Here is a 27,710-nt window from a genome sequence, read left to right on the forward strand (position 1 = left end):
TGTCTTAATGAAAGATTGCAGTTGTAAAACACTTCCTTCATACAATGCTGCTTTTAAGCCAGCACAGAAACAGTTAAATGAAAACAATATTTCTATAATGCAGGGTTATGAAAAACAGTTAGTTTTTAACCCTTAAAAAAAAGAAAACACTATTGAATCATTTCATCTGTAAGCTCAAACCCAGCTGCGTGTGCAGACAAGCAATGCTGTGCACTGCCTAAGGGGATTGTCCTGAAATGTGATGGTGGATGACGTGGCAATAACATGGTGTTGTGTAAAGTGCTTGACCACTAAAAGCAAGGCAAATACAGGTAGAATACAACCATGGCCATATAAAAAGGTCTAGGTTTTTGGAAGGTAACCAATCAGTATTTAGATTTCCCAATCTATTACGATTCTAACAAACAAAGTAAACAATGTATGTTTTAAATAAAACCTATTATACTCTATAAAATATAAAGACTATCAACATTCCATGACAAGTTACAAGACCCTAAAATGTCTTAAAACTGCTTACATACCAAGACCCCAAAAACCATATAATCTTCTCTTCCTGTAATATGAAATGGCAAGATCCAAGAAAGTGAACATAAGGGATTATCAATTGTAAACAATTAACCTGTTAATCGATAAATTCAACTGATTCATTAAAATTTAATTAATTAATTTACTAAAATAATGTTGTGCTCTGACCATACCTTTGCTCTGAGGGGGATTCTGGGTGCGATCACGTAGGATGTTGATCTGGTGCACAGCTCCAAAGGGCTCAAAAAGCTCTTTAAGTTCTGTTTCTGACCAGGAACGCGGGATCTGTCCCACAAACATCTTGATGGAGTCTAGGTCCGGCTGGTCTAATTGCTCAAGCGACCCGTTCATCTTGCTGCCGTTGCCGTTGCTAAGAGAAACAAAAGAAATCTGTTTTTAGTATACTAGGGTCCAAAACAAAAGGAATTTGTTCGGTTATATTTTCTTGAATCACAAATCAATCTTAACACACTGTCAAATACTTGGTGACATTCTAAATTATTGTCAGAAAGATTTACAATGCATTTGTCTCCTAAAATAGCTAAACCAATTGTGATTGTTTGGGCAGTGGATGGTAAGAGTTGTCCATTGAAAATTAGCACCAGCCGAAAATACTGGTAAATTATGTAAGTGGCTGCTAGATTTGCTTCACTCGCCAGCCAAAAAACAAGGGTAATATATTGAGTCACCGTGGCAGGTGGACAAAAATATTAATTTCCAACCCACATTTAAGTCAGTTCAAGTGAGCGAATGACATTTTAATAAATCAAACATTGCATTTTCCTTAACTCAAATCTCTCTCTCTCTCTCTCTCTCTCTCTCTCTCTCTCTCTCTCTCTCTCTCTCTCTCTCTCTCTCTCTCTCTCTCTCTCTCTCTCTCTCTCTCTCTCTCTCTCTCTCTCTCTCTCTCTCTCTCTCTCTCTCTCTCTCTCTCTCTCTCTCTCTCTCTCTCTCTCTCTCTCTCAATGTGCTTTGATACATTTTTCTATATTTCAAATGTACTACCAAAGAGTCAAATAATTTATAGAACATTTAAATGAGGTAGATGCTGAAACAATATATTGTGTACAATAATGGATGGTGCAATAACTCATTGCATAGTCAACATATCAAGTAACAATCTGGTTTTTGGGGGGGATAGTAGAGCAATCATAAAGATGTGTGAAATACTAAATTGAGACATTTTCCTTTGAGAAAAGCCTTAAGGACAGAGAATCAATAGCCACCAGTGTACCTACGAGTACAGCACATTTGTGTGTGACACACACACAGACACACGCGCACACAAGAGCTCAGTCATACATGGATGTCAAGGCAGAAAAATCATGCTAAGCATTAAGCATCACTTCCAATACACAATCTAGTGCAACAGAGGAGTACAACACAATGTGTGCAGACTACGGTACAAACGGTGTCTGACGCACACACACAGTATCAAAATTCTTAAAATATTGTAAAAACGAGAGATTGACAATAAATAAATACACTAAAAACAATATCTCACACAGACCTTTGGACACGAGCCATCCATCTCTTACAAATTGAGCCCAGTCGTTCCGCAGAAACACCAAACTCCTTGAGGGACCTAAATGACATGCTAACAAATCACACTTCAGGTCTTGTTCTTCTGAAATCCAACTCCACACCTCAGTATTAATGTTTTTTCCCCTGGAGGTTGTTAATACATTTGAAGTATGAGATATAAAACGGTTATATATATATAAAAAAAAAAAAGCTCCAGTGAAACAAAAGCCTCTTTCCACCAAAAGAGGTGAGTGCCTCCCTCCCACTAGCTTTAACAACTAAAAGAAAACAGCACTGCAGAGCTCTAAACCTACACAAATTACTGTTTGCAGACAGATATTTTGCTGTACATCTCCTTCTCAGGCGCTTTGGCGATGGTACAGAGAGTAACCTACAGCTTCTTCACCACAGCAGGGGAACAATCACATATTGTTCGCCCATGCCGGAGAACACTATTCACCGTTCCTCTACAGCACAATGGGCCAAGTCAGAGAGATGCTTTGGAACACATCGAAGGCTACGTCTGCTAAGGCCACAGCACTGGTGGGTGACACCATTTATCCAGTTTAGCCAGTGGCATCCAGACGCCATTTTGCTGAGGGCCTTTAGATGAAATCTCATCATCGAAACATCACTTGAAAACCTGTATTGGTGTCACAGCCTTTAAAAAACATCAAGGCTCAAAATCAACTCCCTTAGACTGTGTCTCCTAAACATTCTTAGCTGCAATATACACACACACACACACACACACACACACACACAAATCTTCCTCAAAGTGCACAGACCGTAAGCACACTAAGAGCTATATTGACCGCTTGAGTTGAAACTGTAGAAGAGCAAGAACAGACAGGAAGGAGAAAAAAATTTAAATTATGGAAGAGCATTTCACGTTGCTGTTATTAATGAATAGTTAAACATTTTGGGAAATATGCCTCTTTCTTGCAGAGTGTAAGAAGAGATGATTTATACTACTCTCATATCTGTAGGTAAAATTTAAAGCAAGTGGCCAGTTACCTTAGCACAAAGATTGGAAACAGGGGAAAACAGCTAACCCAACTTAATAAGAAACCAAATAATCATTCCCCAAATGTGGAAACATTCCTTTTAAAAGGGCTAGTAATTAACTATAGCTAGACCTGCTAGCTAAGCTACCAGAAGGTGACAGCTGCACGGATCAGTTTTAGGCGTCACCTGCTGACATGAAGTAGTATCAGTGGAACTAGTGTGTCAAGCTGTTAAAGCTGCATAATGTCATGTCAATACAGCAGAGTTAAAACTCTGTTTAATTTTCAATGAAAACTGTAGACAATCGGATCAGTGATGTCAGAGTAACCAGGACCAATAAAGTTAGTCCTTTGTTTTTTTAAATGTATTTTTCTAAGATTTAAGCACAATTGAAATTCACCTTTCTTGTATTAGGGTGACACCTGAGATCTCAAGATGGACTTTGTATCTCAAAAAGTAACAAAATGTAACCAATAAACCCGGGCACCCGGATTGCTCAGTTGGTAGAGCGGACGCCCATATTTAGAGGTATACTCCTCAACGCAGTGGGCCCGGGTTTGACTCCAACCTGCGGCCCTTTGCTGCATGTCATTCAGACTCTGTTTAATAATATTTAAAAAATAAACTTAAAAAAGAAAAAGTAACCAATGCTTTCTGTATGGCTTAATACCACTGGAGGCGGATTCTAAGCTGTATACATATAGCAGCGGGGTACCGCTGTGGAAGCAGAGATTTTTTTTCAGTGGCAATCAAATGGAGTGACAGAAATCAATTTCATTAAAAGTTCATTTTAAAGAAATTAAATTTAGTTCCAAACTAATACATTAAATTTCAAATTATTATATTCAGATTTTCAATTATTCAAGTTTAAATATAAGTAATTCAAATTCTGTTTCTAGGGACACATACAGTGGAGCTCGAAAGTTTGGGCACCCCAGGTAAAATTTTGAATTAATGTGCATGAAAAGCCAAGAAAAGATGGAAAAATCTCCAAAAAGCAAGAAATGACAGATTAGACATTCGTATAATATAATATATATAATATTGTGTAATATAATACGGACTTGTGTTCTTGGGGAGACCGTACTTGCTGGCTGTACCTGGAAGAATGAACTCGCAAGTTCAGAAGCACACAAAACGCTGTTGACAGTTTTGAGACGAAGCGTTCTTTCTGTTATTGCGCAACACCCCCAGCACAGAGGGCGCTTGCCACTTTATAGTTAGCTTGGATGTGTGTGTTCATAATAAAGCATGGATTGCCACCTTTCACACCGCCCTTTACAAAAATCCTTGTAACAGTGTTCTGGATTCACTTGTAATTGAAAGCAGAAAAAAAAACGTTAAAATAGGTATTAAAATTATAGATTGACTGGGAAAAACACCAGCAGTAAAAAAAAAAAAAAAAAAAAAAATCTTACAATTGTGGACCTGGCTTTCCTCTTCCATTGTTGTTGCTGCAGTGGACTGTCTAAATTGAGGCCAGAGTGGTCTGTCTAAATGCGGGGCCAATGGGTCTGTCTAAATGCGGGGCCAATGGGTCTGTCTAAATGTGGGGCCAGAGTGGTCTGTCTAAATGTGGGGCCAGTGGGGGTCTGTGAGCTGACTGACTGACCGGCTCGCAAGAGTAATTCCCGGCTGGCGAGCTCGCGATGCCCGCCGGGGATTGTGGAGCTTTCCAACTCCGAAGGCTTTTTTTATTCACCATCAAGTTTCGTTGAACTGCCTATATTCAAAATCTACACAGCTGATTTCTCGCCTTAAAACATGTTAAAAATGAATTTATTGATTTAATAATAGAGGTAAATTTTGAAAATCGGTGTACCGGAAACCACACGCGCTTTAAACAAATAGTTTACGCTCACAAAGCAGGAGAAGGTTATAAGATAGCAAAGCATTTTCAGATGCCAATATCCTGTTTGGATTGTAATTAAGAAATGTCAGTCATCAGGAACGTTGAAAGTTAAAGCAAGATCTGGAAGACCAAGAACAATATCAGACAGAACAGCTCGCCGGATTGTGAGAAAAGCAAGTCAAAACCCATGTTTGACTGCACAATCATCCATCCAGACCAGTCAGACACTGGAGATGTGGTACACCATTCCACTATAATGAGAAAACCTCTTCTACGTCCTCACCACAAAAATCAGCGTCTGAGGTTTGCAAATTAACATATAGACAAGCTTGATGCATTGTGGAAACAAGATCTGTGGACCGATGAGGTTAAAAACGAACTTTTTGGCCGGAATGAGCGAAGGTACGTTTGGAGAACAAAGGGCACAGAATTTAATGAAAAGAACCTCTGTCGAACTGTTAAGTATGGAGGTGGATCAATCATGCTTTGGGGTTGTATTGCAGCCAGTGGCGCAGGGAACATTTAACGAGTAGAAAGAAAAATGGATTCAATAAAATTTTAGCAAATTTTGGACGCTAACTTGATGCAATCTGTGAAAAGGGTGAAGTGAAAGAGCATGAATTTTACAAATGTATAATGATCATCATCAAAAAAAAATCAAAAGGCATAAACTGAAGGTTTTGCCATGGCCTTCACAATCCCCTGTCTCAACATAATTGAAAATCTATGGATAGACCTTAAAAGAGCACTGCGTGACAGACAGCCAATAAATCTCAAAGAACTGGAAGACTTTTGGAAGAAAGAATGGGCTAAGATACCTCAAACAAGAATTGAAAGACTCTTGGCTGGCTATAAGAAGTGTTTCCAAGCTGTGATACTTGCCAAAAGGGGGCAGTACATGGTATTAACTCTGTGGGTGCCCAAACTTTTGCAGACGTCATTTCTTGTTTTGTTATTTTGTAAATGATGGAAATAAAATCTAACTTTTTGTGACATTATACAAATGTCTAATCTGTCATTTGATGCCTTTTCGGAGGGTTTTCCATCTTTTCTTGGCTCCTTTACGCACAATAATACAAACTTTTACATGGGGTGCCCAAACTTTCGAGCCCCACTGTATGTCCACCCCTTAAAAGACCGCCATTGTACCCACATTAGAAACTTTTCTCCCTCATTCACCTCTGCTTCAGATTAAATATTTTATAAAAAAGGCACAAACAAGAAATGTTGGCACGTCATTGATAATGGTACTAACTAAAAATATTATAATTATGTCAACACTGGCCAGTTCTGCTCCCTACACCAACCAACAGAGTGCTCCAAGACAGGAGCTTCCACAAACAACCCTGCGATGCGGCAGATCATCAAGCCTCAAGACGCCCTGCAGCAGCTGACGAGTCATTCACAGCCAAAGCCGTGACAGTTGCATGCTTACTGCTGCAACACCCATAAAAACAGGTGATTTATCTGGACCATGTGTCTGTCCTGTTGGTGAGCTCTGACCGCGCAAGTATGCCAGCGACACCTTTGCTATGCCCATTATAGAAAGCTAGCCAATTTGCCTAGTAATGTACAAGATTTTGAAAGCTCAGCATTGGGTGTTTGGACATCACTCAACCCTAAACCATCAGAGGCCACAGCAGCAACACATGTCACATGATTTTGTTACCACTGCTGATGGAAAGAAATATTTGTAGTCACTGAGATTAAAAACCCTTGCTTGCTATAATTGTATTTAAATAATTACTAGCCATATATGAATGTTATTTGCTACTCAAACCATGACAATGTTGCTATGATTAAAAAAATATTGGGCAAACAAGTCTTGTTAGAGCAACATTATACATAATGCTGAGTCCCTTCCTGTTTTGAGTAATATATTAAAACGTCCCTGCCTTGGGCTGTTTTGGCAACCAGTGGCACACGGCTGTCATGCTTATTCAGGAATTAAAAAAAGTTAAAGATCACATGTACACACAGAATGCTTCTGAGAAAAGAGGAAATTCAGTAGCCAGAAACAGCTGTTTGCAAGTAATACCCTAAAAATATATATATATATATATTGCAGCTTCTTTCAGGAAACCAGTGGCCTTATAAGCTGATTCAACGATACACAGAAGCCTCTAATGCCTTGGTAATTTCTTTGACAGCTGTCAAGCAGAACACGAAAGCTATTTCTTCTATTTCGATCTATTTTCTCTACTACTACAAAAAAGGCACAATATCCTTTGACAGGTTGAATAAGGTTTAACACGGTTGGCATAAAAATATCCTCCTGACAGGCTTAGCGTTGTGACTTAAAAAACAGTCACAGAAAACAGCAGCAGGATTTACATAACATTTGCTGTAGGACCCCATGAGGAAGAATCACTCAGACTCGTGGCCCAGGTTTGGAAGAAGAAAAAAAAAAAAAAAAAAAAAAAAAAAAAAGACAACCAAGAATGGATGTCACTTGAGGCCAGAAAGCAGAAATATGAGGGCTGTGTTATTTGATTTTCATACCAAAGTGGTCGACCCTAATCAGCACAGTGGTTCTGATGAGAAGTTATTAAGATATTTTCATCCTGGCATTAACTCCAATTCAGCTCAATAGGGCCTGATTTCATTGTCGCATTCCCCTGATGAAGACAGACGTGTTCAATCAGCCTCTGAATAGCCTGCATGTTAACAGACAGCCAGCATCTGGCAACAAGGCCCGCCCCATTAGCTCCATAATCACATTAAGCATCACTGGTGGTTACGAATGACGTTACTAAAGCAAAGCTCGTGCGAACGAACATTCACACACACCTAACTAAATAATGAATTTAAATCTTCAGGTGGAGCTCACCGAAGCAAGAAACTGCCTTTCTAATGCATCTCGAATAAATAGACAAACTTCTTACTAATAGCAGCAATTACACTTGATTACTTTGACAGCGTGCTCACTGCCCTGACTTAATCATTAGGCTTGTCACGATTTCTTCACTCCTGCCTACTTGCAAATGTCCAAAGAAAAAAAAACAGACACAGCATAGCTTACAGGCTGGTAGCACGAAGCTAAAGACACAGGTAACTGCCAGAGCCTGAGATAACGGCAAAACAGAAATGGAAGTCACTGGTGTGGCAACATTTTGCATTCTCTATGAGCGAGTTATGTAAACAAAGGTGGGGCATGTGGGCTCAGACGGGACTTTGTTCATGTGCTCCTCGTTAAACTAATGATGCATTAAATTGAACTTTGTTAATTTTGAGAAACTCAAACTAAAAAAAAAAAAAAAAACTTCTGCCATCTAGTGGCTCTTATTGTGGCATTTCTGTCACTGCTGAAAATGTTTAAAAAAAAGAAGAAATTACCGATTTGACAGAAAGCCCTTTGCTTCACAAAGCCACCAATCTAAAAGAGAGGTTCTCTTGTTGTCACATCTCTTCAATCCATTAGTGATACTCTTGACTTGTCCACTCAAGAAGCACTTTACTCGACTTCATGTGTACTGCAGGCGCCGACTTGTAGGTCACAACATGCTGACCTGAAAAGTGAATACTCTTGAAAATATTACACTAAGTAAATTTTAGAATCCTAAACTCAGACATCCCATAGTTTATTTGACTGATTTAACATGAGTGTCGACTTTGTTACTAAACGAACCCACAGTAGTGACAAATACATTGACATGATGGGTGCATCTGGTCTTATGTAACCCTTCCCCACAATATCTGTTTGCTAAGCCTGCAGAGGAATTGGTTCAACCTTCGATCACACCGCCCCACATAGGGGACGTGATTATGAGCATTCCAAGGCTGTGCATGTAGCTCCAGGACAGCCAGTTGTGTAATTATTGTAGCAACAGGTGACAGGCCAGATCAGCGCTCCAAGCAATGTCACGTGTTTTAGGCTAGAACATTTCTCACATAAAGCAAAAATCTCCTACAGAGGCCGACGGTCTCTGTAGACAATCCAGGGTCTACAAATGGCAAAAAAAAAAAAAAACTGTGCCTACCTGCACCACAAAGCATCCACCAAGTGTTCCAGCGAATATACAACAAGAACGAATTGGGGGTGGGGGTTGGTGCGCGGAAGCACAGAAGGGTGGGGGAGGTAATGAGGAGGAGGGTCGGGCAAGTCTTGATTTTTTTGAAAATACTTCTAACGTCAAGAAGAAGTAACGTCACCCAACATCGCTTAGAGCACCTTAGAGGTCCTGACACACCAAGGCGATTGTCTACAAAGTTAGGCAGATGAGCAACCGTTGCCCCCAGTTTGTGCGGTGTCTTGCGCCATCCCCACGTATGCATTTTTCCCTAGAAAAAGGACTGACAAGCTAAACAGCCAATTCCCTTTGATTGGCTATTCTGCTTGAAAACAGTAGAAAGGAAAGCTAACAGACAATGAGAGTGCACACAGAAGGTTCTTCTCAATTTTTAATCACATCTGATCAATCAATTACACAGCTTTGTCAAAACTGGTTAAAAATTACATTCTAATTTTCCCTCTAAAAAACTGTTTTTAACAATTGAAATATCTATTTTTGCACATTATGTCCATAAGATGACAAACAGCCTTTTTACATCAAGATACATAACTACTTGTGTATGCATTTTATTTCAACATGAACATGTCTTTCAAAAGATCTCTACACACCTACACATTACAAAATAAACTAGCGTTAAACGATTATCCTTTAACGTTGAATTGAATATAAAGACTGCAATAGAACAACCTCTCTCTGCACCGTATATGTACCACAAAACAACAAGCATAGCTATTTCCTTGCACGCATGCGCAGAACATCCATGGTACTTAGCCGTTGGCTGTTGTCTCTACTTTGTGCTCCAGTGCTAATTTTCGGTCAAGACAAAGGCGATGTGAGACAGTCAACCTTCGTCACCACTAGTTCATGGCCGACAGCTTGGTGTGTCTGGGCCTGTAGCCTTCAACATCTGACTGCGTGGCACACCCACCTCCGCCACCATCACAGTGAGCAGAACAGCTGTCCCAGGCAACCCTCAGACCATGTGCCAAGATCCTTTACTTTGCACAGCTCAACAGCTCCCGCCACAACAAAAGCGATCACTGTGACGCTTAGCTTACTGATACAGCACTATAGCTGTGTTGGCTGCCAAAGGATCACACTTAAGTCACTCTAATTGTCAACAATTAGGGGGATAAATCAATCAAATACAGCTGGAAGAAGCTCTAATCACTACCTCAACATCTCAAGTCCAACAGATGAGAAATTCTTCATAGAATATCCTGTGCAAGTGTGAAACATACACACACCAAAAAAATAGGCACCCTTTAGTTTACCCAAGCCGCAAATTCTTCCATTTGTTAAGTTGGAACTTGGTAATGTTTGGTATTTTTGTTTACACAGTAGAACAAAATAAAGGGCAACGGATGGAAAATACACATCAAGAACTGACTTTGCAGCCATTCGATTAAACCACACTGTTTTAAGATCTACTGTTACAAAATAACTGTTTGAGCTTGACATTTCCTTATGTATTAGACCACTAAAATGAAAAAAAGACCAGGCCTATTTTACTGTCAAATATTTTAAAAAATACCACTGGTGAAGGGGTAACCATTTAAATTTGAAACAGTCTTGTAAAAGCAGGCTGTAGTTTTGAAAATGTTCTTCGTCAAGTAGAGTTAGCTGGCTTTACGTCTAAAGGACAGTTATAATATGGACCCCTGTGCTTGGTGAATGGCCTCTTCTCCTTTGTATGGAGCCCATTTGCGCCAATGTGATGAAAAAAAGATCATGCAAATCATAATGCCTTAGTATCTTAAAATAATGACTTAGTAGCTCAAGACAATAAAAAACTAACAAAAAGGAGACTTAGTACCTCAAAATAATTCACTTAATATCTCATAATAATGACAAACTTAATATATCAATTTTCCCCAATACTACCTAACTTATTCGATTGACTTGGCTACATGGTCATGTTCATGGTCAAGACATCGGCGGACATGGGCATTCATACTTTTGTGTACGTGCCCTGTCACAAGACGTCCATTAATGGCTCAATAATGTAGCAAAGCACGTGTTTTCAGCCGTTAAGTAAGCACTCTACATTCAACATGGAGGGAAGTACCACAGCCTATGAGCTGTAGCTAACGATGATAGCTAGCAGAGAAGGACTGGGAGTGTGCCAGGCAAATCGGGCTAACAGCCCGTGTTCTGCCCACAAACGAGCTTCAATTGTGCTGTTGAACTTTAACCAATGAAACTAAAAACAAATATAAACAAACGAACACATAATTAGCAAACTTTACGTCAACTTAAACACGGTAACTCAACCCACTTCCCTTTAAAACAACAGTTACCGTTTCGATCGAACACACGTCAACGTAAGTTAAACCCCTCCATTTGCTACCAACTAAACAAGACGGTGGTGCCGTGTGTATTAAGTAACACAGACAAGCAGAGTGGTTATTAGAAGCTAATCGATGCCGTTTTCTTAGACTGATACCGAAACGTGTGATCTCCGGAAGCACATGTCACTTGACTATTGTAGGGCGCCTAGTGTCCGATTCCGTTGCTAGCAAACTGCGTTTTCTTCGAGTCACTTCGAGTAGTATGGTGTTAGCTCCAACCATGTATGCTCAGTGGTAGTTAGCTAGGCCTCGTGTTTAATATACTTTATCGACTTCTGTTGAGAATACTTCCTTTATTATCCAAGTTAGATACACTATTTTAACTCCAGGTAAACGTACCGTCACTGCTCCTATGATTAGCAATGTTAGCTTTCCAGTTAAGCTAACGGTAGCTAACCCAAACTCGCCCTGAGCTGTGTTGTTTCTATCTAAAAAAACACTCACTAATGTTTGCGCTGCTAACGCAGAGAAACTAGAGTGCTACACAGATCGTTAGTTGGATTACTTACACGGTGTCGCTCGAAGCCATTAAACGAGTTTCGGCCAGAGGGTGGAAATCCAGGTCGTACGCCGAAGTCATGCTGAAAACAACGTCTATCTAACAATGAGAAGCGACGTCCGCTCACTCGCAAGAGGCGCAACTCCTGCGACGAGACGGCAACAAGACGAAACAGAACAGGTGCGGGGAGGGGGCGTCTTCTTCAAAACTGCATAAGAGAGCGGGCACCGATATCCGCCTTATTCCTTCCTCCAAATTTCTCTCTCGTCCCCGACTGAAATAAATTCAGACAAGCCGCTGTCACACTGCACACCGAGCTGCAGCATACCAGAGGCGTGGCCTTTTCAACAAAAGTCTGAAACCATGCTGCCTGCTGCTGCTTCTCAGCCCCTCTACCCTTCTTTAACTGTCTATGCCTCTACACTGATATAAAATGAATACTGTAATGTCCCTATAAGGACTGGCGCGTGGTCTTCTATAGAGAGTTTAGTGACCTATTTGTAGTTTATGATGTTATATCTGGTGTGGCACCACGTCACATTTATATTCTTTTAATGACTGATATTCTGCAGCATTTTCAGAAAAATGACACATTATAAGAATCAGACCCAGTCCAGCTTTATTTGTTAGTCTGTGAATGAGTCAGGGATCTAATGATTATGACTAGAGAGCAATTTAAATGTTTAAATATAGCACCCATTATCATTAAGATTAATGATGCTGCTCCTGATTCCATATTCTCTCAGTCCAATTCGGGCACCTGCTTTTTTGGGATTACGCGAATAAGTATGACTATTTACAGCTTGATCATTGCCTGTAGGTCCATCCATCTTCTACCGGCAAAGTGAGATGGTTAAAATGCAGTTTTTCTTGCTGTCGTGCCTTTTCCCAGGGTCATAGGTCACGTTCCTCTTTGTGCTGGACTGTTGTTTCCCTGGGGGAGGGGAAGCTTATCTTCTTTTGTTGTGTTGGACTTGCAGGGCGAGGCCTCTCCACTTGGGGGGGGGGGGGGGCATTTGCCAAAGCAGAGAGGCAGGGGGGCTAGCCTAATTATCAAATCATTCTTTATTGCTCCAGCAACTGCACAATCCAAAAATATTATTCATAGCAAGTGTTAAAAACATCCCATTTATGAAATCCGATTTAATCCTTGTATCCATAGCAATTTCAAGGCAACTTGGCACCAGTGCAGAGTATGCTCTATTAAACAGTGCCTAAAAGAGGTCTGTATGCATAATGTGATATGCGACCTATTTTACCATATACATGCAGACAAGCCCACTTTGCAACATGCATAAAGCTTGATGGGCTTCTGTAAAAAGATTCTAAACCTCTCTGGAGAATCAGATTTCATTAAAAGTAGGAAAAATACAATAATGTCATTCCATCTGTAACAGCCACATATTTCCTTTGACTCAATTAGATCTCAGGGGATCTTATTGAATATATTTGTTATAAAAGGAGCAGGATTATTGTAAAGAGCAGCTCCTGTTACTCGTTAAAATATATATAATGCTGCTTTCTGTACAGTTAATGCAATAATGCAATTGCAGAAGTGAATGCATTTCCTTGTCTTTTCTTAGACATGTTTGTTGGAGTGAAATCCAGAGGCAGATGCCTAGTTGCTAGCACTTTCTAATACTAGCCTTCCATTCTTAATCTCACATTATTACAACTGTAATCCTATCATAATCCGCCACATGTACCATGCTTTTGTTGTTTATATCAAATGTTTTTCTCTCATGTCGTGGAGCTAAAGTTCCACTCATTCACCCATCATCATTATCATCAGCCAGCATTTCAATTTGCACCCCTTCTTGACAAACTGCAGGGTGTGAAAATAGTCAAGCTTCAAACCAAAATGGGATTTCTTTGCTTTGCCTTATGTGGAAGCATTTTCAGAATGGCGACCAACTAATGGGCTCTTAAAATGGAGAGAGAGAACTTCATCTTATCATGCTTCCTAAAGGAAATCTACTGGGTCAAGAAGTACTAAGCGTGCATGATAACATTGCCTCATCATCAGGGTCCAGTTCCTCTAAATGAAGGCAAATTCCAAGATGGGTGTACTAGTTCCTTTTTGTTCTTTTAAAGCAAATTGCTATACGTTGCTGTTTTTTTTTTTTTACTGAGGGTGTACAGTGAGGCCTGGGTTGGCTTCAGGAGAGATATAATAATCACAGTGTTTTTTCCTTTTTACTTCAGAGACAAACACCTGCTTTGATGACACATTCATCTCGCTTTATTTATTTATAGTCCATGCAAGTATCTGAGCCCTTGTGGAACTTTGAAAAGAGGAGGAAGAATGAGGATGAGAATGCTATGAGGTATGGATTTTTCTATTCTGATACAATTTAAAACGTATCCACTACCTCCTGATAAAATTAAGTGTGGTCTAGGGAAGATGGGATTGACATGAATATACAAATTCATTAGATGCAAACACGTAGTTTCTGGGATCCAAATGAAGAAACATTTTTTGACACCAGTGGGACCCTGCCCACAGTCACAGCATGGGAGAACGTCTCAACTGGAAACAATACAGCTTGTGACAATATTCAGCCCAGACAAAGAAGCAGTCCAAATACAGGGTGCTCCACAAAAGCTAGCCCAGATTTGAATGAGGGGCCAACCCCAACGTACCTCGTAGGCAGGTCCTCATTCCTGACAGAGATCCCGGCCACAGAGGGGGGACAGCGCATGCTGTTGGCATACAAACTCTGCACCAGGGCCAGCTCAGAAGTGTGTTCCAACATCGGTGCTCTGGAAAAATCCACCCGGTGTAATGGACACTTTCTTCTCTTTCCCTCTTTCCTCTATGTGTTTCTCTCCCTTTCTCTGTCTCCCGCCCACTCTTTCTCCTCAGTTTAGTGCAGCAGAGCGGCACCCACCCCCTTCGCTGACTGGCGTGGCTGAAATAATCCTCTCTGACAGCTCATCGTGCGCTAATGCATTGTGCTGCCTGCGGCAGCCCAGTTTGCAGGCTGTAAAGCTGTGGCCACAGTAGCACTCTTGCACTAATTGACACCCATATTAGGAGAACTCCAGCAAATTGGACATGGATGATTTATTCCCACTGTCAGATGGGGAAAATTAGAGGTAACATTGACATAGTTGCCACAAGATCTTATCTGGTTTTGTGGCCCGCTTCTGTGCATGTTGGCATGTATGAATCAGTGAACTGCTCCACATAAAGGCCACAACAAAACATACTACTGGGAATGGGGTTGTTACGCCTTGTACCTTAGAACTGTGCCCATTATACCTTTTTTTAATATTTAACATTGCTAATCACTGAGCACCTGCATATACAGGTACATGTTATAAATGTTGTCTGTTCAGCTCCTGTGGGGCTCTACATGTCACTGTGCCTCTGTGAGCTGGCTGATGATTAACCAGTGGGTGACAGGTAGAGCGCTGACAGCCATCATGACATTATTATTGTGTACTGGATAAAGATAGCGTGTTGAAATATAAGCATACTTTGTAGTAAGCATGAATACTTGTACAATAAATAAGGACAGACAGTACAAACCCAATTGTTCACCAGTTCCGACTGCAGCCAATCTACGCTGAAATACCAGCAAATACTGCCAGTGACTGCTACTGTCCTACTTATGGGCCTGGCGGTGTTCCGGAGCATAATGACATGTTCCTGTATGGAATTGTGCTAAATGACCTAGAAAGATTACAAAACATTACAATTAAATTACTAGAACTTAACCATCAACCGATGGCACATTGACGAGGCGGAACAATTAATTGTTATGTTATCAGAAAACTCCTTGCATGTTAATTTGCATTTGACAGAGCTCATTTGCCTATGTTTCGAGTTTATATCTTGTAATATGATGAAGGTAGAGCCATTTTTTTGAAGCTGCTGACCATTGTAGTACACATATTCAGAACTAGCACACTTAAAGCAGGTTTTGCTGTCACTATGCCATCTGATTAAAAATTTGAAAGCCATTTGTCACAATATTCTTTGCACCAAACCCAGGAGAAATCAAATCTAGGTCTCATTCTCCCATAGGTGTTGTGTCCTGTTAGAGTAACGTGACATTAAGTAGGAAAGTCAAGTGAAACGAGGTCATGTCATTTTGTGCCTGTATCATTGCTGAGAAGACCTGGCATGATGGGGCTCCACTTCCTCTGATCATGGCATAAAACCCTCTTCATTTGAATATTTGATAAATCATTATAATGAATATTTTAAACACGCATGTTGAAGTCAGTGATATGTTGCTGCTTAGTATGAATGTCGGTGCCACAGGCACCATGTAGAGAGCACATGCTGTATTTAGAAGGCTTTGATCTTGCAATACGCAGAGCACAAAAGCACACTCAGTATATCAACGTGTGCATTGATGCTTTCCAGTTGAAACCTATTTCAAAAGAGGTTGCAGAGGTAAAATAATACAACACAAAATAGCACATGAATGTTGTCTAAAATGCATTTGTATCTTGTGAGAGCTGTAACTATACACACAGAAAACATGCATCGCTATGAGATAACTACCACATCCTGTTCACATCCACAGTGAAGAGAAAGGGGTTTTAGTGCATGAAACATATGCACTCATGCCTGTCATGTTATGAGGGAAATAGTAGCACATGTTTACTGCACTGCAGGTGGCCTCACGATGAGTGAAAGCAACCATCAGCTTTCTCTTTTTATCACTTGTGGGCTCTCTTGGGATTGATTGCACAAACAAATACCGTCTGTGTTTTTGTGGATTAAAACTGAAACTGTTACAGCTCGATGCACATTGTGTTCTGGAGCATGTTCTAATGCACAGTGCTTTACACGTGAGTTTTAACTTTGAAGAAAATTCATATTTTGTATTAAATCAAAACGTATATTCTGTTTATGAGGCAGTGTAGATGCATCTAGACAAGGTGAAAGCATTTTTACCTATTAACAAATAAAGACTTAATCCTTTTTATGTCAGCCGTGGCAGAGCTCTATCTTTACCAGCACTGGGCAGTATAATTTAAGATCCAACAGATGCTAGCAGCAAGCTTCAACTGGACGAGACCTGACACCAGCAAGTGTGATTGAAGAGGGAGAGAGACAGCGAGAGAGGCCTGCAACCACGAGTGGAGGTAGCAATTTAGTATAAGTGGATACCACTATCTATGACTTTCTATCTACAACTTGACTTATTTGCAAATAATTCATAATTGAAGTGCTTTAGTAGCCATGTATTTATTAATATACTGTGTTTCCCCCTCCAACTCTGTGTTAAATGACTGTTCATGTGGGCTTGCCGGAGTGAATGCATCTTGTATGATAAAAAGCAAAACCACATTGAAATGTCAGCTTGTTTTGCATGGGGATAATTCATTTAACTTCCTCTTTACTTTAGTCACACATCCTTATTTCCACTTCCTCTTTTATTTAGTGTTATCGGAAAACAGCAGATCTTCATCTGGGCCATCTAGGTGAGCAACACACTCAAAGAGGTAGCGGCGGGGCGGCCTCTAGCTCACTCAGTGAGAGCATTCACTCCATTGGCTGTTGGCTGAGTCCTGCAGCGGCCGGGGTTCAAATCCGACTTACTTCGTGTTGCCCCCCATCTCTATCCACTGTCGATAAAGAGATAAAGCCCCCAAATAAATCTTTAAAAAAGAGGGAGAAGGGAATCAGTAAAAGAATAGTTCACAAGTTTAAAAAGGCTGTGTGCAGGTGTGCATTCCCCTCAATTAAATTATAAAACTCAAATAATAAAAAATAGAAAGACTGAAAAGAATCCTCTGTAGTCATGATTTAGACGGCAATTCAAACACAAATCAGCCTGTTATCACCCAAAAAATTTAGCAGTTTGAGAATGCTTTTAACCATAGATGGCTGAATCTCTTTCATTAGCTTTTCTCAGGTTTACCTATGAGCTCTCTGACAGCTTATTCAGAAAAAATACACCACTCCGTCAAATAATTGATTTTAAAGTAATGATACAGCTTATAAATGATTGAATGCTTTTGCACCAAAATACATTTCTGAAATGCTAAATATTAACCGAGTACATTTCTGGGGTCCAGACAGCACTGATGGTCCCCAGAAATGAACAAACATCTAGACATTTAAGAGTTCAGAATGTGAAGTCAGACTTGACTGGTAATAAAAACCTTCTGCTACAGATATAACAGTTGCAAAACAGCACTTGACTTCAAAGAATGGAAAAGGTTAGAGCTACAATCTACCATGAATGGTGGCACTTCTGGAGCTAGTTTTACTTGCAAGATATATGTATTCCACATGCATCAATGAAGCTACCTGGCAAATCTTTTCCTTTTAAGATTTTTTGGGGGCTTTTCCCTTTATTTTTGTGACAGTGGACAGACATGAAAGGGGGAGAGTGATGGGGGATGACACGCAGCAAAGTGCCGCAGGTCGGCTTTAAACCCGCAGGACTTAGCCAACATGGGGTGAACGCTCTTAGTGGGTGAACTAGAGGCCGCCCCTATCTGTCACATTTCTTACATTCATAACGAGGTTTGTGAGCTGTTGTTGTAAGCATGCCGTGGTGTCTGTACACATCATGAGCAGCATGCTACAGTGTCTGTGCATAAAGAATGACACCGTGTGGTCATTGAGGGGGAAAAGCAAAAACAACTGTGCTGCAAATGCCACAGGAGACATTGTCTGACACACTTCTCTAGACGAGGAAAGCACACCATCGGTCTTTTGGAAACGCAACCCTGTGCAAAGTGACTGCCAAGCACTCCAACACATATCTCACGTAGGTGACGTGCAGGATGACAACTCAGCAGAATAGTCCCAAATCTAAGTTAACGCATTGCACAGACTGCTGCAAGAGAGGATCTTGGATTTGATTTGTAACCAAATGCACACATTCTGAAATTAGCAGGATGAAAATTCAACATTGGTTTGTTAAAATATTTCCAATGTATTCTATTTCTTCAAGAAAACACAACCAATGAGCTTACTAGAAAAAAATAGATATGTCTGTTAAAAACAAATTAAAGATGCACAGAAGTGGTTAAATGTAGGGTAGAATTTGGATGGTAATGAGATTTACATCTTAAAGTCTGTGAGTACACAGACTGTTCATCTTTAATATTGAAATATCAGCGAAATGAATTACATAACAAGCACAGCTACAGTATTAACTCCAGGACATATCCATATGAAGAAAAAATAAAAATACAAACTTTAAATTTAAAAAATGTACAGAAATTACAGAAAATCATTTGAGTTAAAAATATCTGAAAATGGATTTAACAAGTCAGAATACCTAAGAACAAAATGTACTTGGCTTGGAAGTTGGTATTGACACATTTATACACACCTGATGCCATCATCGTTATATACATGACATTTCAGTGATACTGCAAAAAACTGGGGTTAAGGTTTGACTTGGTGGTCATTCATGTTGTGTTGCCACAAAAGAAATGGCCACAAAACAGCGCTAAAGACAATGGATGTTAGTTATTCTCTGATTCTCTGCTTCGTTGAGCTCTCATCTTGGACAAATTGTCATGGTTTCCTTACACAAACATAATTGTCATGATCTTCAAAGACTGGACAATCCAAATCAACAAGTAAACAATTTACAGGTGAAAAGGGAAAACCACATGAGAACTAAGGCTGGATATGTGCTGGTTTAAGCCATTTTTCTTACCAACTCACAATGCATCATGGCTGACATCATAAAAAAAAAAAATCATCAGATGTTAGTATCAGCCGCAATTTCAAACTTTTTTTTTTTTTATTATTATTTTACAGCAGTGCCACGAGTGTTCAGTGATGGCTTCAAGTCCAAAAAAGTCCAAAATATGTGCTTTTTTTTGCATAGTCTCAATGCAGTTTGTGTTTCCTTTTCTTGTGTTTTTTGTCCTTCTTCTTGCTGGAACATTTAACACAGAACCACTGCTGATCCTCAGGAGGGGCTGTAAGGATCCCAACACAAGGCCTGTGCAGACAAGATAGGAAGAGGGTTCAGGTTAGTGATAAAGATTAAGGAGGATCTATTGTGGGTAATCACCTGAAACTAAGAATTGTCTTTTCAATAGCTTAAAATGCGCTCTTGACATCTACATAGGGAGCAGGTTCTCCTTCACAGGGCCCACCATTTTGCACCACCATGTTTCTGCAGTAGGCCAGGACGGACAAACCAAACACCTGCTCTACAGAGGGCCTTTCATGTTTTTACGCTACCTGAAAGCCACTGTAGGTTCTAATAAATGCTTGTCCACGGCTCCTAATACTTAGAATGGGTTAAATGCGGTTATAGAATTTCACTACATTGTACTGTGTGTATGTGACAATTAAGAATAAAGTTTGATCCTTTTTGTTTGATCCTTTTCTGAAAGGGAGAGGTGAGGGTAGGAGTATTCATGTGGGTTGCAATCTGTAACCTGACCACTAGATGCCACTAAATCCTACAAACCGAAGCATCAACTGTTAATCACTGTCTGAAGAGCCTGTCAAGTGGTCTGGCCACTACCATGTTTCAAAAAATATAGGGATGTTCAATGCATTACTTGGAAAGCTTCTAATTCCGTACTTTCAGTTTTTTAAGATCATTTATACAGGACAGCTGAGGACATGAAAGGGAAGAGAGAGGCGGAATGACATGCAGCAAAGGGCCGCAGGGCGGGGTCGAACATAAGGCCGCAGCATCGAGGGGTGAACCTCTATATATGGGCCCCTGCTCTACCAGGTGAGCTACCCAGGTGCCGTATTCTGTACTTTCTGATGATAAAATTAAGGCTTTATTTCACAATATGATGAACTCTTTTTTTTGTTGTTGAATTCTTTCATTCCTCGTTTTCGTATGCATGTATGTATGTATGTATGTATGTATGTATGTATGTATGTATGTATGTATGTATGTATGTATGTATGTATCTATCTGTTTGTTTTGCTCTTTATTCTCTGTATTCATTTCCTTAGCAAGCGTGGAATATTTCCAGAGTTCCACCTGGACAGCTTTGGCAATTGATTGATGAGAAATGACAAATGAGAGACCAGAGCTGGAATATTAATTATTTCTTATTTGGAAGCATTATGGTTTCCCAGTAAGATATAAGGACGGTTCACTGGAAATCCAGAGTTCTCACGAGAGCGCAATTTGAATTTGCTCAGCGAGTTACTCTGGCATCGAGTAATGCTGCTCATTAACTACACCCTTGTAGCCAAGCTGCACATTGGTGTATTTGATATAGGCGGGCCAGAGGCGAGCTAAACAGATGACGCCAGTTTAATCTACCAGTTAGCTCCGCTGATGGCTGAGCGTATGGGGCTCTGGATGTGATTTGTCATAGTGTTATTCAGTTGTGTGCAGTGAGATTTTCGAATACGCGCTTGGTGCCGGTCAATGCCAGAACCTTAATTGTTCAGATTGGGGTCTGGATTTTCAGGCTATGACAACGCTGGACATGAGGTGGAATGGGTGAAAGCTGTGTGGCGACCAGCTGAATTACGGTCACATAAGGTAAACGTGTAAAACTTAAAAAAACAGAGTTAATGTACTCTGTACTAAAAACAAACCAACGTATTAATTTTGTGTACCATTACAACGCAAACAGGCACAAAAACAGACCAGTGAATTAAAGCTGTTATTTATGGTAACAATTTAAACCTAATTGTCAACTATGCAAAACTATAATCTTACAACTTCCTCAATCTTGAAAAATTAGGCCAGAAAAAAAAAGGAAATTTAAGGGAATAAGTCTCTTACCAATGATACCAATCATCACAGTCATCACATCCTATCATGGGACTGCCATCATCAGGTTTGTTGCATCCAGGACAAATCCAGATCTGGTTACCCCATTCATCTCGGATCTAAGGTAAATGCATATAACAGAAAGCATTAGCAATGCATTGCTAAATAACAAAATGCCTGTTACATAAACAATGCACATTAGTGAAAAAGGTGGCAAAAGATAACAAGAATGACCATATAGTTTGCTTTATCTTAGGTATAATTAATTTACTCTTCATCTTGACTCAAGAAAACATCTTAAAGATGAAACACACCGCATGTACTTTATAGATACCGCTATCATATGAACTAATTATCAATAAACAAAAGTAGGAGAACTCACCACGTAGGTACTGACAGTCTCAGTTACTACGCTGCGGACCGGTGTTTTGAAGGATGCGGCGGGAGAGAGCACAGGGGCCGGGGAGAGCAACGATGAAGGGGCAGGCGCTGGTGGAAGTGGAGTGGGAGCTGGGGGCAGAGTGGGTACCACTGGGCAGAGTACTGGGGTTGGGGGGGGCGTCCGAGGGCGATTCCCAGGTCCAGACTTGGCCACGGTGGTCTTGGGTGCTGGCGTCTTGGGCTCTGAATTTGGAACCACCTTGCTGATAACACTAGTGACAGTCAGAGATAAATACAAGTTAACACAAATTGGAGGCTTTACTATTGCTATGTAAGCTATATAATGCAAATATACACAAATGTCCATTGTAGACAGAAAACCAGCTAAGATTTTGGTCCAGTTGCTGTGTTTTTTTAACCAAGGCATTAGTTTTCAGATGACATTATGTACTTACATATTTGCAAAAGGGTTCTCCAATGTTTTCTCAATGTTAGTTTTTAAAATAATATTATTATTATATTTATGAATTGATTTCAAGTTCTGCTTTGTATAATTCTTTGTTTCTATTCTAATGCATATTATTGTTCTTCAGTAGAGTTTATTTTGTTGTTTTACATGTACTCGGGTCTACCTCAAAAAAAGATTTTTCTACAAAACCCCTTTTTCCATGTAACAAAAGAAGCCAAACCTTTTTCAAATGTTAAGTACAGGAACAATGCCTAAATAGTCTGCAATTGGTAACATTTTGATTTAAAGCAGGAGCTATCTCAAAGGGGCGGGAATCACCAGCGGCTTCACAATACAATAACATAACGATACAATATTATTGTAATTTTAACACGTATTGCAATATTCTGGGATATATTGCAGTTGATTACCTTTTTTCCCCCCAATTTCAAATTTTTCTTTGCCAACATCCATTTTATCTAAAAAGATACATTTCTCTGTGGGTTTATGTCACTTAAATTGTATTGCTGCAAAATGGGATTGTTGAGCAGACAAACTGACCAACATATATATAATAATATAGTGATACTTGGCGTCTATGTATCGATACGGTATTGCCACAGAAAATATTGCAATACCATGCTGTATCGTTTTTTCCCCCCACCCCTACTATCTTATCAAAAAAGTAAATAAGACTTTGGATCTGAACAGGCATTTGATGGGATCTTTATGTAGGATACAGTTTTCAGTACTGAAATAATAATGATAGAAATAAAAAAATATAATGCTAAAGAAGTTTGATACCCAGCCCTAGTAATATGAGTCATGATAATACAACTGCAGAAATCAACATTTTTCAACAATAGAGCAAAAAATTGAGAAGCTTGCGCAAACCTGCAAAAGGGACAATCAATGAAATATGACTAGAAACATTAGTTCAGTGCTTACATTTTGTCCTGGCCTGCCCCCACCCGGAGCGTCAGTCTGGGGATGACGGGAGATGGCAGAGCTGCTGGAGTTTCTACTTTCACCTGAGGAAACCGGATGGGTAAATATCAGTGACACTGTAACACAGACACAACATGACATACCAAACAAAAAAATGTACCTTCTCCAATCGAATTCTCTCTTTTTCTTTCTCCTTTTCTCGTTTTTCCTTTTCCCTCTCCTTTTCTTTCCTCTTCTCCTCTTTCTCCCTCTCCTTTTCTTTTGCCTTCTCTCGCTCCTTATCCTTCTCCTTGTCTTTCTTTTTCTTTTTCTCCTTTTTGTCTTTCTTCTTGTCCTTCTCCTTGCTCTTTATGTCCTTATCATGGAGGATCGGGGCCAAAGGAGGAAGCATGGAGGGGATGCGCAGGCAGGCAGACGGGCTGAACAGTGGTGGGATTTCACCCAGAGGAAAGGTAGATTGTTTCTGCCTGTCATCCTTGCTCCTGTCTTTACCCTTGTCCCGCTTATCTTTGTCCTTTTTACTTTTTTCTTTATCCTTCTTTTTGTCTTTGTGTTTCTCCTTCTCCTTCTTAGGACCATCTCCGGTTTTTATCTTGATGGAGCCCTCAGGCAGAGTAAAGTCTCGCTGAAGGAAGTGCTCATCATCCTTCACTCCAAACTCCTTCCACAGCAGCTTGCCATCCTTAGAAAAGTCCTTGTTTTTATCCCTGTTCTTATCCTTGTTCTTCTCTTTCAGCTTGCCCTTATCCTTTTCTCTGTCTTTGTCTTTTGGCTTGTCTTTCTCCTTTTTCTTCATTTTAGTTTTGAGCTCCTTCTTCAGCTTTTTCTTGACATCTACCGATGACACAATCTTGTTCTTCTCCTCGAACACCTTGAGTAAAGGTTCAGGAGTAGGTGGTGAGGCCGATCCCGATGAGACACAGTCTCCTTGGTTCGGTGGGGGAGCGGACGGACCCCCCTGGTTGACCTTTCGGATCACCTCATTGATAGAATCATCCATAGTCCAATTTCCCAGGCCTGCGTGTGCCTGCAGGTGAAGTGGTGTTGACGTGTCTTTTACAGAGATGCTTCCCCCAATCAAGAGTTTGGGTGTAGACGGCTCCATTATGGTCAGCCTCCTGGGGCTGGAGAATCCATTGCTATCTGAATCAGAACCCGAAGAGAAAGCAAAAGGATCAGGCTCCCGCTCAGCACATGCTCTGGCAATCACAGCATCAATGGAGTCATCGATGGCTGCGTTATCGGGCTCTAGTTTCTTGAAAGGGCCCTCGGCTAACTCCCTGTCCTCTAAATTTTGAGGCATATGGATGTTCTCTTTGCCCATCCTCTCACTCAGCGCAGACAGCGGTAGCTTATGCACAAGCTCTGTCTTAATCTGTGGGTGGGATGCTTTGCCGGAACCCATCTTTGGGCTCTTGGGGCTTTTAGGACTCTTTGTCCTCCCTGGGGATTTCTTCTTTTCCTTAGACGGTTTCGGAGAATGGATGGGACTACCACTCACCGGAACAGGAATAACCCCTTTAGGGGACTTAGTCCGTTGTCTGCCAGGGGATGAGACCTTAGGCTTTCTTCCTGGAGTGGTGAGGCCCTTTTGATCAGAGTGTTTTGGTGCTACTGGCTGAGGTCTGAAGGAAGGCAGGGCTCCAGAAGGTGTTTCAGGTGACAGGGGGTCAAGGCTATCATGAGAAGGCAGCATACCTGGAGGAACACGTTGAGGGTTGAGAGAGGTAAGGGGCTCCCTGGGCTCAACCCCCCATTCTGGGCTGAGGCCAGGGTACATGCGGGGTCTCTTGGTGGTAGGCATCATACCCATGGCGGCATCAGGACTGTCCAGGTGTCTCTTTAGTGGGTGGTTCTCGTCGTTGACCGTCTCATCTTCGTCCATTTCCTCCTCATCCTCTTCCAGTGCCACCTGCATAGCTTCGGCTGAGGTGCCCATGTCAGCAAGGACTTCTTCTTCCTCCTCTTCTGGAGAGGAGAGGGACAAAAAACTATTAAATGTATGAAAAATAAACAGTTGAGCAATGTTTTCAATTAATGTCAATAGATTCTCATAGCCACACCTGTTTTAATACATAAAAGTTATTATGGTGGCCCATCCGAACTGATTGGCCCGGACCCAACGATATGGTTTTAAAAACGCATTTGCGAGTTTATTAGGTAATTAGGTATATAACTGAGCCTAATACAACTATCTGTATATATACAAATAATCTACAGTACAATGTTCAGCTGTTGTTGAAACTGTATAGAGGGTATAATTCAACTTTATGATCATTTTAAAGGATGTAGTTTGTGGTTCTACGAAACTGTACTGTCATGCTGAGAGGTGTTTTTAGTATTTTTTAGTCTCCCCTCATTACTTGAAATGTAGTGAATAAAATATTGGGGGAAAAAAACAATCAATTACAACCATTATGAACATATGATAAACTGCCGTTTTAGCTAGATGTACCTAAAACTGGAACATCAGTGTATATTAATATTGTGTATTATCTATAAACTGTAGATTAATTGAAGACATATTGTCTACAAAAAAAATAGGCCCTAAACTCAACCTGTAGAGAACAATAATCCACACACACACTTTCGGAGATGTGCATATAGTCATTATACGTACTGACCTTCTTGTAAGGAGACCAGGGGTGGCATGTAATCTGGAATGTAATCCTTCCTTTCCTCTGCATCCCGGGCTCCAGGCTGGGGAAACTGCAGAACGTTGTTTTTGCTGACAGGAAAGAGCGGCGTTTGTTGGGCGAAGGGCACAGGCTCTAGGTTGTGGACATAATCCTCCAGTTCACTCAGACTCACCCCCAGCAGTCTGAATGCCTGGCTGACATCATCCAGGACTGGATCTGTTCTTCCATCTGAAATTAAGCATCACAACAAGCCATGAAATCTCAGCGCTGATACTCGCTCAGCATGTCTCTTGTTCACTAAACTACCAAGTTAAGGTTGATAATAGCCTGAGCCAGAAGTTTGACTACATAGTAGAGATTGTGAGACACATACAAGGAGGTGCCCTGACGGATGTTGACATTCAACCTGAAGCAAAAAGTAATGCTCAACAGGTCCTAGATTGCTAGAGTAAATAATGTTGTTTTTTACAGACACGAGTAGCCTACTCCGGTAACTAATGTGACATCAACTAACATATTATGTTGACCACAGCTGGAAGGCATCATGATCATAGCCACAATAACATGGAAGCTAACGTTACTTAGCTATGTAGCTACTATACTTTTTGACACATCAACCTTTGCTAGGGGGCGCCAGCTACATACCTAGTCAACAACAACGTGATCGACTACTTCAGGTTTATGGGTTGAAAAAGTAATCAGGGTAACAAACGAAGCACTTACAGAGCTCAGAGTACCGATGGCAGACCCTGGCCAACTGCTGGATATATCGATGCAGCACATCGGACAGCTGATCGCACGCAGTGAGCTGAACCGCATCCCAGCCCAGAGCCTGGCAGATCTGCGCCACCGAAACACGCAGCAGCGAGCGGGCATAGCTCTCGCACATCTCGCTGACTTTGTTACGGTATTAATCCCGATCAGTTCCTCTTCCAAAACATATTCCCAGTCTTCATGTTTCATGGAACCCCTTGGGGGCTTGAGAAAAGCCGCTGCCGCGGTTAACTTGGGACATCTACTTCAGTAAATATATTGGCGCTTTCGCCAGAGTCGCCATCTTGATTCCATCGATAGACCCATCCTCGGCATCTAGATCACACATGCGCACAAATCAGCGCCCTCCTACACGGCCCTGCTGTGTTCGAGCGGTTCATCAACGTCTGGAGATGCGCAGACACTCCCTTAGGTCAAAGTAGTAACGTTTTATTCAAATGTGTTAATGTGCAGCGCAAACTGCGGAGGTTAATCTGTCGGACCGGTAAAGTGTTCACTGTATCATGGCTGTAGAGGACTGACCCTGAACGAGTGTTCTTAGCGTACAAAACACACTGACAATTAGTTTCGGGGTTTAGCTTCACATATCCGCTGTGTCACACTGAAGTTGGAGATAAGACCATTGACTGTATACTATTAGTAATACACTGTCGGCCACAGTACTGATAAGACTCAACCATTTTTTATTCAGATTGGGCTAACTTTGATACGTAGACGAATATTGATGCAGCGGCAACACTTTAGCTAGCTCGTTCAACGTCTAGCTAACCATTCAAGAATGTGTTGTAATTTTAACCCTACGACCTATTTTTTAAATTAAATCTGTGATTAAAAACGGCAGGAGAGTGGGTCCCGTTTGTCACAGCTCCCGTCTAATTTACCGTTGTGTATTTAAATATAAAGCAGGAAATAAATTTGAATTTGGCTTCTTAAATTTGATTTGATCTGATTTATAATGTCTAATGGTCGCCGTCGCAGACTAAACTGTGGTTAATAGTTAAACTGCCCACAGTTGGCGGTTTGCTCTGGGATATGATCCAGCCAGTTTTAGCT

At 40.8% G+C, this 27,710-nt stretch overlaps 2 protein-coding genes across 4 annotated transcripts in view; both read right to left on the reverse strand.

The window, feature by feature from the left end:
• The window catches only part of LOC117949430 (CUGBP Elav-like family member 2), a 34,007-nt gene extending 19,340 nt beyond the window's left edge, over positions 1-14,667 (reverse strand). The window contains exons 1-2 of one of the 3 annotated variants that reach the window (XM_034879719.1): positions 14,416-14,667; positions 699-895 (exon numbers count right to left, since the gene is read on the reverse strand). In XM_034879719.1, coding sequence (XP_034735610.1) covers positions 699-895; positions 14,416-14,528 — 310 coding nt within the window. In that variant the 5' untranslated portion in view covers positions 14,529-14,667. Of the gene's footprint in view, positions 1-698; positions 896-2,035; positions 2,204-11,782; positions 12,095-14,415 lie in introns of those variants that run through there. The other 2 variants (XM_034879721.1, XM_034879720.1) reach the window with 2 other exon arrangements.
• A 4,138-nt stretch (positions 14,668-18,805) lies between these two features.
• Positions 18,806-26,986, reverse strand: taf3 (TAF3 RNA polymerase II, TATA box binding protein (TBP)-associated facto). The gene is made up of 7 exons (XM_034879677.1): positions 26,607-26,986; positions 25,869-26,111; positions 23,405-25,212; positions 23,245-23,327; positions 21,850-22,120; positions 21,480-21,586; positions 18,806-19,709 (listed from the first exon to the last, which is right to left on the reverse strand). Exons 1-7 carry the CDS (start codon positions 26,770-26,772, stop codon positions 19,595-19,597), a joined length of 2,793 nt encoding a protein of 930 aa, XP_034735568.1. The 5' UTR covers positions 26,773-26,986; the 3' UTR covers positions 18,806-19,594.
• Between the last annotated feature and the right edge of the window lie 724 nt (positions 26,987-27,710).

This window comes from Etheostoma cragini, chromosome 8, assembly GCF_013103735.1.
Source record: "Etheostoma cragini isolate CJK2018 chromosome 8, CSU_Ecrag_1.0, whole genome shotgun sequence".
In the NCBI taxonomy this organism is placed as follows: Eukaryota; Metazoa; Chordata; class Actinopteri; order Perciformes; family Percidae; genus Etheostoma; species Etheostoma cragini.

What these genes read in the sequence shown, in the direction of transcription:
- taf3 (XM_034879677.1), bottom strand. Translation starts at nt 26,772, where the DNA reads ATGTGCGAGAGCTATGCCCGCTCGCTGCTGCGTGTTTCGGTGGCGCAG. An exon ending in CCATCGGTACTCTGAGCTCT is followed by an intron (nt 26,112 to 26,606) that starts GTAAGTGCTTCG and finishes GCTTAATTTCAG; the next exon opens with ATGGAAGAACAGATCCAGTC. An exon ending in CCTGGTCTCCTTACAAGAAG is followed by an intron (nt 25,213 to 25,868) that starts GTCAGTACGTAT and finishes TCTCCTCTCCAG; the next exon opens with AAGAGGAGGAAGAAGAAGTC.